The following is a 12,362-nucleotide window of genomic DNA, read 5'->3' as shown; positions in this document are numbered from 1 at the left end:
GTGTCAAGCACGCTTAAGAGGCAGGAGTACTGTCGAAGGTGTCAAGAACTTTCTGTTGACTTTGTTTGGATGAGATGAAATTCTTGCTTTATGTCGTTTTTTCCCCCCCGTGTCACTTGTGAATGTTCTTTTTTTGGTTTGTTTGTTTACGCTCACGAAGTTTTCCCTTTCCACCTGTTCTCATTAACCCCCCTGCTAAAAATTTTCTATAGAATTTGTACAGAACTTTGTTGGTGGTTTTCTATAGAATTCCTCTGGAAATTCTATAGGCCTTGGGTCCTAAAGTTTTATAGTTCTTTAGAAATTTTTTAGCAGGGCCTGTTCATTGTGGCCACCAATCAGCTCCCTCCACCCACTCGTGTCCTGTCCAGGCGTGCCTCGTTGTCCCGTCAATGTGTTTGCATTGAGTTCCCCGCTGTCTGTTGGCGGCTCGTCGTCATAAACCGTGTTTCCATTGGTCCCCCTCATGTTTCTTGTTTTTGTTTCCTTATTTCTTTGTTATGTTGGATTTAGATTTTTGGACTTTATTAAAGTTAATGTGTGCTTCTGGGATCCCTGCTTGTCTTTTGTTTTTGGGAGTTTAGATATGAAATATCTTTATGAGAGTCCTGCTTTGCCTCGCTGCATCTCTGAACTTGAGTCCTCTACGCCAACAACAAGAAAACCCTCAAACCCGTTTCATTTGCAACATTTTAGTCATATTTACAAAAGTTTACTATTTAGATCAGTAGTGATGGGAGAAAGATCAGCACACAATGGATCACTGTGTTGCGTGACCCTTCATCAAGACCACGTGATGCTAAGCTAGCAAGCAATGTTAGCGAAATTACCTTCAAAACACCTGATGTATTAGTTCTGCAAAATAGATGCTTTTGCTGTTTCATCAGGTTTAAAAAATTAGTAACTGCAAGAGTTAACAGATAAGCGCTTCCAAATTCTTTTGCTAACCAAAAAAGGAGCACATAAGTCACTCAGCTGTATTGACTCGTGTGTTAGTCTTATCATGATACCGTTACTTACGTCATTAATGTTCCAGTCAAATCTGATGATTTTTGCAAAAAAAATCTACTTTTAGAGTAACATTCATTAGCCGTACAGGTTCAAACTACACAAAGTTAGGATCCTGATCATCATCACTATGATTCTTTCTGATTTTTCTTTGCGACAATTCAAACCAAATCCTCTCTTGGTTTGGCAGGAATCTGAAAGACAACAACCTGTCGTCGCTGTCCTGGACCTTATTCCGACACCTCAACATCTCTTACATGTGAGTCGACTGATGGCTTTGTCTATACAAGATGGATACCAAGGGGAAAATCGAGCGCTCTTGTTTGATGTTACGTGCTGCAGAATTATGCCCTCAGAATTTTTTAATGCAAGTTGGCTTTATCGTGTGGAGATAGAGGTGGGGAAAAAAAAAAAAAAAAAAAAGTAGTCCAGCTCTGCTTCTCGCTGTCCTTGACCGTCTGCATTTTGTGTGTGTAGGATCCTGACAGGAAACCCTCTGCACTGTTCCTGCGAGAACATGTGGATCAAGCTGTGGCTGGGAGAGGAGGCCGACACCCAAGAGCTGCGCTGCATCGAGGATGGCGGCGGACGCAGCCTGCTGTCCAGACTCAAACTCTCCAACTGTGGTGAGGACGCGCATTCGCGAAAACCGCTCCACCCTAGTCCTGTAGGTGGCAGTAATGCGCATAATGCACTGCCACGCACAGCTCGCTATTATTTTTGAGGGAATGAATCGAATATCTTGCACACAAACAAAACATACCATAATTTCCTGAGTATAATGCTGCTACCCATATGCTCAAAATATTGGGAATTATATGTATTTTTATTTTGTTTGTACTTGCATGGTTTTTAAAAAAAAACTGCCTGTACAACAATCATTAATTCATCGGCACGAGTGATGACACAGTTCTTTTTAAAAGGAGCTGGACAACTAGCCGTTATAGTCGACATTTTTTTGTCTTGGTTTAAGTTAAAACAAACTCACGGACTGTCGTTTCTGATCTTTGGCGCAGTAGCAACAAACATGCTACGCTAACGATCGTAAAATGCAAAGCTCCCGGAGGAGGTCATAGAGTTCAGGTGGGGGAAGCACAATATTGTGATAAATAAAAATGTGTAACATAAGACATCGAATGTCATATCCAAATGTATTTGTATACCTGTAGACAACTATACAATGTGATTGTATTTTTTATTTTTCATCCATACCTAAATATACAGTAATGCGCTCTATTAACGTTTTGAAAATATTTTGGAAAAATGTGCGCATTATTTTCGAGAAATTCCAGTACACTTATGAATGGACATACTGACTGACTAACGGATGGATGCTCGCACAAACTGACTAACTACCTGGCTAACTAACTCGCATATTGTACTAAATTACACAAACTGCGGAACTGAATGGCCGATGGACCTTATGGTTTAACTAACTAACTAACTAATGCAGATGAAGCAGAACTAAACTGGTCTATTATTGATTCCCCGTCATCCTTACATGGCGGCTTGACTTCTTTCGAGAGCGGGTTCCTGTGGATTGTTGCGTTGTTTTTGGCGTTTGGAATGTCGTCAGCGTTTGAGCCGCATGAGATCTTGAAGCACTTCCCGTGCGTATCGTTGCTCTTTTGGTCAGCAACAGAGTTCAAATAGTCTCTTTTAGATGGTGTTCACTTGTCTATTAGAGCAGGCTTGTCACTCATTTTTCTCGTGGGCCACGTTGGAGTTTGTTTCCCTCAGAGGTGTATTGTATGTAATCTCATCATATTTACATAACCAATTTATCAACTAGTTTTGGAATCAGAAATCAAGGTGTCATGTGTTTTTCAACAATTCACGTTTGGTAACACAAAAATCCCTGCAATATCTTAACGTTATCATTTATGATATATGACAATTTTAAATTTTGGTCCAGAGTTTTACAAGAATCGTGGAAATTGACTGATTTTATGTGGCTTTGCGGGCCACATAAAACCATGTGGCGGGCCAGATCTGGCCCCGAAGCCTTGAGTTTGACACCTGTGTATTAGAGGGACAGACTCCATTCAAAAAATGGATCCAACTGTATCTCGAATTGAGCTTATTTTGTAATTGTAGCTTTGGATTAATGCGTCTGATATCTAGGCAAAGAAGGATGCCCAACCAAGCCCTTAAAACTAAACTAGCCGAAATATTTCAACGAACGCTGATAAAAGACCGCAAAAGGCAGCCCACAGCGAAGCACATCGTTATTTACAGTCCTAACGAGTCCAATGTCAACTTAAGCACCGAGCCCGGCCCGCCGCGGACCGCAAGCGCTCCTCGCGTGCTCATCACGCTGGAGTATATAAACGTCTGCATTTAATTGACACACTCTTCCTTTGCCTCCTTTGTACCACCACAATGAATTTTTCATGAGTGGCCTTATTTTAGACGCGGTTCATAAACGGGGTCCCGTTACAGCCCGGCCTGATCAGACCCGCCGATGGACTTTCACCTCTGGCTAGTTTGCATTTGCAAGCGATTGTTCCCATGGGAGGGAATTCTTCTTCTTCTTCTTCTTTTCCTTTCGGCTTGTCCCGTTAGGGGTCGCCACAGCGTGTCATCTTTTGCCATCTTAGCCTATCTCCTGCATCTTCCTCTCGAACCCCAACTGCCCTCATGTCTTCCCTCACCACATCCATAAACCTTCTCTTTGGTCTTCCTCTCGCTCTTTTGCCTGGGAGCGCCATCCTCAGCATCCTTCTACCAATATACTCACTCTCTCGCCTCTGAACATGTCCAAACCATCGAAGTCTGCTCTCTCGAATCTTGTCTCCAAAACATCCAGCTTTGGCTGTCCCTCTAATGAGCTCATTTCTAATCCTATCCAACCTGGTCACTCCGAGCGAGAACCTCAACATCTTCATTTCTGCCACCTCCAGTTCAGCTTCCTGTCGTTTCTTCAGTGCCACCGTCTCTAATCCGTACATCATGGCCGGCCTCACCACTGTTTTGTAAACTTTGCCCTTCATCCTAGCAGAGACTCTTCTGTCACATAACATTCCCATGGGAGGGAATAGTGAAAAGAATTACATATTGTCGCCATTCTAAAACTGCTCAGGCAGTGTTTTCGCTAACATTTCAACGTTCTGAACCATCACGCAAGTGTCATAAGAAGTTTAGAACTCTTCATATCAAATCAAGAGGGATGACTGGTTGTTACATCCAATGGCACAATTCGCATACGTACTATAAAGAAAATGAAAAGAAGAAGCCACTGGTTTCTTTTAGGCAGCACACAGGACTTTCTCAAACAATGACCGCTTGCTCCGCCACACTCTTTTTCCTAGTTTACCTTACACCCCCCACCCAAGCGCTTAAAGACGTACGCTCAAAATTACAAATGTTACAGTACTTACCCAGCCCATTAATGTGTTTTATAATGACGTCCACCACCACTGCTTTCGTGAGCAACACAGTCTGGGCAACGTGGAGCAAAGACGAGCTAGACGTGCTGCTTAGGTGTACTGCCGATATTAATGGAGAAAGTTAAAGAAGAAATGCTGTTGTTTTAAGATGCAGTGACTGTCGGAGTATGTGAATAATGGAAGAAAAAATGGTTAAACTGGACGAAATTGGGAAAGGTGTGGTCTATAGCAAAAGTAGAAAGTGCAGGATGAGATGGTGTGTAATTTTAAAATTCCACCTTGGCACAGACTGATCCAGAATGAAAGCACAGACAATACAGTGCACAAAAAGCTAATTCTGTATTTTAAATATAGGAGGCAACATAACATTAACCTTTAAACGGTTTGGGAACGTCATCATCATCTCCTCCCTTCCACCTTCTTGTCGGTAGCTCGCGAGAGGCTGGCTGCTTGAAAAGTAGATTTTGAGGTAAAAAAAAAAAAAAAACTCTGGGCACCCCTGTTCTACAGTAACTTGGATGAATTTTTTAGACTCGTTGTGCTTCTTTTCTCCCCCAAAGATTTTGACATTGTACTGTATTGTATGAAGTCACACATTAATCAAAATCTTAGTACATGTAAATACAAAAATGTAATAAGGAAATTTGTGTGCGACTGACTGTAGGATTTCATCGCAATTCCGGGCTGTCATCCAAGTATGCTGCCTCGTAGTTTTTTCCCCTGTATTGATAGAAATTTGCACACAAAAAAACATTGAAAGTAAAATGCATTCATTTCATGCATAATATAAAGAAAGAAGCAAGAACAATTAGTGAACTAACTGACTAAATAAATATCCATAATAGAGCAGAAGAGGCTTTTAATGGCCGGTCAGTGATTGGTCAAGGCTGTCGGGATGCAGAGAACACAAACACTGTCTGCAGGATTCCTATTGATCTGCTCCTTCCTCCTCCTGCCCATCAGCTGAGGTTATTCTTGGCCCTCGGGGGAACCCCCACCTCACCTCCTTTTGGCCGAGTGACACACGAGGAGGCGGGCACGGTCCGGTCGGAGCCCCCGAGGCTGTCGGGGTTACGCCGAGCACGAGAAAACCTCCAGCTGGACGCTTAGCCTCTGTTGGCTCGGGGCGTTTTGCCCGTCTGCTGGCGCGTTCCGCTGTCCGTCTGCCCGCTCGTCGACGGCCGTGCCCTCGGGCTTTTCGCTGATCGCGGGCATACGTCTCACTCGGTTTAAAAACGCTTAAGTGATAGCCAGTAGATCAGGATGATGATTTAGTGTTCTTGCTAGAAGGTAAAGACAGAGACGGAGAGCAAAAGCAGCTCACGAGGCGGTTGTGCAAGGAATACTTCAAACGTGGAGGGTCTTGTCTCATGTATTCAGTTAAAAAAATCCTGCAGGTAATGTAGGAAACATACGTTCCAACAAATTCTTTGAAATGGTGGAACAATTTCACCGTAATGCCCAAGCCAGTACTATCCATGTCATTACAATTTGTATGAAAAATGTCGAGTCCCTTTTAGCTCCTAATTGAATTTAAAAAAAAAAAAAAAAAAAAGCACTTACCTCAAATAGACACCTCGCTCTGGAAAAATAATAAAGTAAGTGTAATGATCTCAGGTTTATGATACGGTTTTTAGGTATTCTGGAGCCTATTTGTACTTTGTTGCTCACCAAAACACCTAACAAAGTCCGTAAAATGTGTTTGCTGAAATAGATTCCATCCCTCTAATAGAAACTTTGCCCAAATTAGCCACCCGCTTAAGACAAATTCCCCCCAAAAATGCCGACCATTTGCAATTTCAGTATTTTTCACTTTCAGTAGAGTGGCAGGGAAAACCTGCAGAGATTTGAACCCTAAACCTCAGAAATGTGAGGCAGATACGCTAACCACCATCGTCCTTGCTCGACTACGTTGTGCGTTTGTTCTATTTAACTATATTTTGCATCAAATAATCCATTCATCCATCCATTTTCTTTGCCGCTTATCCTCACGAGGTTGGCGGGGAGTGCTGGAGCCTATCCCAGCTGTCAACGGGCAGGAAGCAGGGTACACCCCTGAACTGGTTGCCAGCCAAACGCAGTGCACATGGAGACAGAAAGCCACACTCATGATCACACCTCGGGGCAATTTAGTGTGCAATTAATTTAATTTAATCCAATTATTTACTTTTTTAAATATGGCATGGCTCTTTTGAAATTACATTTTAAAATATTTGGCATTTATGGCTCTCTGTCGAAAAAGGTTCCCGACCCCTGGTGTAGTGTGAAGGCATAGATTTATTTATTTATTTATTTTTAAAAAAAAAAAAAAAAAGCTTCTTCACCATCACACAAGTGTAAAAGTAAGTTATTACTTTTAATCAATAAGGATTAAAAACAATACATTATTCTACAGTAACATTCAGCACGTCATCTTTTAGGAAGTCAGACATTAATAAAAACTGTAATACAGTCCATCCATCCATTTTCTTCACCGCTTATCCTCACGAGGGTCGCGGGGTGTGCCGGAGCCTATCCCAGCTTTGAACGGGCACGAGGCGGGGTACACCCTGAACTGGTTGCCAGCCAATCGCAGGGCACATGGAGACAAACAGTCGCACTCACAATCACACCTAGGGACAATTTAGTGTCTCCAATTAATGTTGCACGTTTTTGGGATGTGGGAGGAAAACCGGAGTGCCCGGAGGAATCCCACGCAGGCACGGGGAGAACATGCAAACTCCACACAGGCGGGGCCGGGATTGAACGCGGGCCCTCAGAACTGTGAGGCCACCGTGCAACGAGCAACCAGTATACATTTTAAATGCTCCCAAACGCCTTGCTCCAACCCAGCGGTACAGTTCAGTTTGGTACACTGTTCGAGTAATCATTATTTGAAATTAGACTACATGCATTACAATACGCCAGTAACAGTTGCCACCTCCCATTTGCAACGGAGTGGCTGAACTTTCCCTTTCCAACTTGTAGCAGTGTCTGAGGTTTAAGCAGACAATATTTTCCCTGTGCACAGAGATAAAACCGACATGTGGGCAGTAAACCCCCGAGGGGGCCCAGATGGCTCCAGCGTCGACGGAGCGCATTCGTACTTCTGGTGAATTTCTGTCATCGGAATGGAAAGGACACTTGGGTTGAATACCAGCGAATGAAACCGGCGGGATGCGAATGCCCCACTAACACCCTTTTTTTATCGCGCCCGTTAAAACAAAAACAAGGGGAGAGGGAGGTAAAAGCACCGAGTACAATGATAAATGGGGTTGTTATAAAGCGAATCTTTCATTTGAGTGTTAAGTCTTTTAAGAGTAATGGCCTTTAGTCCAGCCATATGGATGCTGTCAAAGGGAGGGACAACTGACCTTTAAAGATGTCAACATACTTATAAAGTCTAATTGGGTTCAGTGAGGTACATTTACAAGGGAGTGAAAAATGTGGATCCACGTGTCGCATTGCAGCCTTCAGATAATAGAAAGTGATGTGATTTTTTTTTTTCTTTTTTTTTTTCTCTCAAATACACCAACCATCCCACAAATACAGTGATCCCTTGGTTCTTGACCACAATCCAATCCAGAAAACAGTTTGAGAAGTGATTTGTTTGAAAACCAAATCGATCTTTCCCATGACAATGAATCGAAAAAGAAATAATGCGTTCCAAGCCTAAAAAAATTCTTTTTAAAGCATTTTTTTAGCTTTTCCTGATAATAAATTGCATAGTAGAAATACATGTGTACTTTAAATACTTTGTATAATAAAATAATTTAAGAAATTTGATTTGTTTTTTTGCTTAAAATGTATGCTTTAGGAGTAGGGTACGCTAGGCTGGGGGTGCGTTGCCGTATCTGTAGTGACTCGATGTAAAATTTTTTATTAACAAAAGTGCAGAATAACTTTTTAAACAAGCAACTTGCCTTCTTTGGAGCCGTGATTGGGGGTTAATACGGTCGTCCTCGATAAGAAGAAAAACAACAGTCACTACCGGGACACGTCTGTGTACGGAGGCGGAGTTATACAGAATAACAAAAGTACCCTCGTTGCGCCGCATGCGTTATGTCATTTCTGTTTTTTTTCCGGGGGGGCGTTCAAATTGACTAACAAAACGCGTTGTGGGTGGGTCAACTGCTTGCGCAGCACGCGATGTTATTTCCATGTATTTTTGGCAGCCTGAGAATTCACAACAAAGCGCGTCGTGGGTCAACTGGTCTGGCCGTGCGCCATATGTTATTTCTGGGTTTTGTCGGGGGCGTTTGAGTATCGAGTTTCGTTTGAAAACAGAAGCAAAAAAAAAAAAAAAAAATCTCAATCTTCATTTAAAAAAACGATTTGTTCGAAAACGGGGATGTTCGAGAACCGAGGCTTTACTATAGTTGCATCTTCTTGCGCCTCCCTTTTTCCACTTACAGAAAAAAAAAAAGCGGTAAATATTATGATTCCATAGATGCTATTGTTCATATAAGGAGCCCATTTGAACTCATTTGCTAACCATAACAGCAGCACAGATGTTGGTCCCGCCGCTGTATTAAAGAGCCTAAACTCTACCTCTTCAGTAGCCCGTGTCTCTAACGGCAAAATGTTGTTTCGGGTTTTTGCTCTGCCCAGTCGCCTCATTTCACCATAAGTCCTTTTTAAAATTTTTGCCGGTAAATTGACATTTTTCACTCAACATCACTTGTACTATTAGCCCAAAAAAAGGCACCTCCCCCACCTGAGGTTGAGTATATAAACAGCCAGTATTTTAAAAAATATTGCCACAGAACCGTGGATCAGCTGGTAAAGCATTGGCCTCACAGTTCTAAGGACCTGGGTTCGATTGCAAGTGCGGCTGTTTATCTCCATGCGCCCTGTGATTGGCTGGCGACCAGTTCAGGGTGTACCCCGTCTCCTGCCCGTTGACAGCTGGAATCAGCTCCAGCATGCCCCGCGACCCTTGTGAGGATAAGCGGCAAAGAAAATGGATGGATGGATTGCCACAAAAAAGCAGCAGCAGTAGGAGTTAGTTTAAAAAGTTTTTTGGGTAATGCTATTCGTTAAGATGCAGACTGACTGCAGTTATGGACCTGCCACTCGCAGCTGTGCCGACCAGTTTGGTATGCATTGAATTTACAATGCAGTAAAAAAAGAAAAAAACCAAGATGGTGAAATTTTTGCATTTGCAGTGTATTTTGTGAGTTAGGCCTGGGCTGCGTGACTTTTCCAGATGTTTACACGACGGAGGATGAAGGCGGGCTGCGAGCGAGCCAAACCGGGGATGCGCGCTAAGTTGTCGCTAGCTGCGGCGCCATGCTAATTAGCGCTTCCTTCCTTCTGCTCACGTCCCAAAGCGGCCATCGCAGGCACCAAATGTCAAGGCTGGTTTCACCACCAAAAGCCGAGCGTGGAATTAATTTCCCCGCAGGATCCTCCCGTGTTCCTCACCTTACGGTACAGTCGGCCTCGACTTTGGGTGGTTCGACGCTTTAATTGGACAAAGTGTGTTTTATGGGATGGCTGTTAAGATAAGCGCTTCCAACGCGGCAGCTGGCATCGCTCAAGCGATTGTCTTTTTAGTGTCTCTGGTGGTGATTGAATGGGTTGCCGTGGCGATAAGTGGGTTGCCTTGGTGACAGGCCGACGGACAAAAGGACTTGATAAGAAATGTGTCCGCTTTAGTGCGCACTTGCTGTCAACGCCTCGCCCTCTCCTCTGGCTGACGGTCGTGACGCTTGTGAGGATTCTCTATTTTTACGTGGTCTTAAATAACTAATAAGGCGAACATGACTTTCATTACCTGATGAGGATTCAAACGTAGACGAGCACTTTGGAAAACTTCATTTTTGTGAAGGCGCCACTTATATGCCACTGACTGAAATACTCAGCATTAAAGCGAATGAATAATAGTTACTTTACTGAAGTAATGATAGTACAGTACGCGCGAGACTTACCAAATTGGTCGATTTGTTGTCATAAATATTTTTGACATTTTCAAGAACATGAAATTGCAGCTTGAGATGAGGGCGCATTGACACCATGATTGCGGATCAGAAGGGTACGCATCAGGGGCTGTAATTTGGTGTGTCATTTTATGTGGTTTGTTGCAAATTAATTTGATTTATTTTATCTCGTTTGCCCATGAACTTTGACATTAGGCACACATAAGGTCAAAGTAAAAAATTCAGTCCCACGACCCTCGTGGGGATAAGCGGCTCAGAAAATGTATGTATGTATGTATGTATAAATAAGTCAGGTGTGTGGCTATCCATCAGCTATATTCTTTCCGAGAATAGGTAGGATAATATTGGGGTAAAGATAAAGTTCTTTTAACAATTTATCCTTGCAAGGAACTCGAGTTTGCCCTCTGACCTTGACACATTGGTTGGGCGGGGAGGTTAAATGATATATACATTGAATTTGAAATGTTTCGTTGCTAATATGAGAGTACAATCGCGTCAAAAGCAGAAGACCAAGCTAAATGAATGCAACATATGCTGCATTTGTTTAGTTGCACTTGGCAAAACAACAAATGAACGTGCTCAACTGCCTTTCCCTTTCAATCTAGATAGCAAATTTCAAGTATTTTGGAGACAAATAAGCAAAGCTAATCACAGAAAGACAAAGCAACATATTGTGCCTTGTTTGCGCCGGTTAATAAAAAGGTGATTTTTTTTTTTTTTTTCATTAATTTTTTTATTTTTTTTTGTGTCTCTGAAAAGCAAATATTGTGAACTAAGAAAGCCACAAACCAACACTGGCAACATATTGTGCTTGTTTGCACAAAATAACAAATGGGTATTAATACACCGCAAGCTTATTCAAACCCGTATAGTGAATCTCGTGGTTTGTTGCTAAAATGCGAGATAATAATCATTTTAAAAAAGGACACAAACAAATAGAAGACAACAGCAGCGTATCATGCCAAGATAATAGCCCATGCAAGTGCTTGCCTTCTTCAACCTTCTGTGTTTGGTGAACGTCTGGAAGACAAATAAAACCAACGTCAGCAGATCCTGACTTGCCTTTGTTGGCGAGAGGATGGTAATACATCGTCTGCCTACTCAAACATACTGCATACGGTCAATCTGGAGTCAATGACGACAACGTGGCGTGCCTTGTTTGCAATGTGGAAAGATAACAAACGCGTTGTCAAGTGCTTCCCTGTTCTAAGCTACATGAACAGTGTATCCAATAGGTTATGTAATATGTACCCTATTTTGACGATGTGATGTTAAATTCTCTCTCATTTTATAGCGTTTTGAGAAGATTTTTATCCACAATTACGAATTTTCAGGGGCGCTGCCATTTTCGTGAGTCACATGATCTACGTGCGAGGATGTGACGTGCTACGTGCTGCAACAAAGGCTCGATTACGTGGGACACCATTTATGCCCAGTGCTGATTTCTCTGATTTATCCTCATCTGATGAAGAAATAGCAGTATCGATTGATCGGGAAGACGGAGGAATACTTTCATACAGATTTGAACCTGTGGCTGTAAATGTTGAATCTTCGGACGGGAATGACTCGTAGTCTGACGAGCGAGCGCCAGCGGTGGGCCCCGAGCCGAGCTTCCAGGCGATGGAGGCCGTTAGCCCCGGACGCCGAAGCTAGGCTAAAGTCCTCTGACGCCACCGAAGCTCGGCCAAAGGCCTCCGCTGAAGCTCGGCTAATGGCTTCCCCGAACGTCAACTCTCGCCTCGTGGCCCACCGCCAGAGCTCGCGGCCCGCCTTCCGCCAGAGCTCACTCATCAGACTCTGCGTCATTCCCGTCCGAAGAACCATCTGCGGCTGCCGGCCCGGAGCTCCTGAGGGCTTTGTTTTACACACTTATGTCCCGTACGTAGGCCTCAGAGTAGTCAGACTCCGCGTCATTCCCCCCCAAAGAGCCATCCGAATATTCAACATTTATGGCCACAGGTTCAAATATTCCTCAGTCTTCCCATTCAACCGATACTGCTATTTCAGATGAGGATAAATCCGAAAAATCAGCGCTGGGCGCAAT

General features: G+C 43.1%; 1 protein-coding gene across 5 annotated transcripts in view; it reads left to right on the top strand.

Annotated features, from left to right (window-relative positions):
- Positions 1-12,362, top strand: part of ntrk2a (neurotrophic tyrosine kinase, receptor, type 2a) — a 96,449-nt gene that overhangs the window by 9,713 nt on the left and 74,374 nt on the right. For all 5 annotated transcript variants that reach the window (XM_061817205.1, XM_061817204.1, XM_061817203.1 and 2 more), the window contains 2 exons: positions 1,199-1,267; positions 1,486-1,634. In XM_061817205.1, the coding sequence (XP_061673189.1) occupies positions 1,199-1,267; positions 1,486-1,634 (218 nt within the window). The remainder of the gene's footprint in view (positions 1-1,198; positions 1,268-1,485; positions 1,635-12,362) is intronic.

This window comes from Syngnathoides biaculeatus, chromosome 4 (assembly GCF_019802595.1).
Source record: "Syngnathoides biaculeatus isolate LvHL_M chromosome 4, ASM1980259v1, whole genome shotgun sequence".
In the NCBI taxonomy this organism is placed as follows: domain Eukaryota; kingdom Metazoa; phylum Chordata; class Actinopteri; order Syngnathiformes; family Syngnathidae; genus Syngnathoides; species Syngnathoides biaculeatus.
The sequence above is the reverse complement of the archived record's forward strand: the minus strand, read 5'-3'. Positions and strand labels throughout refer to the sequence as shown.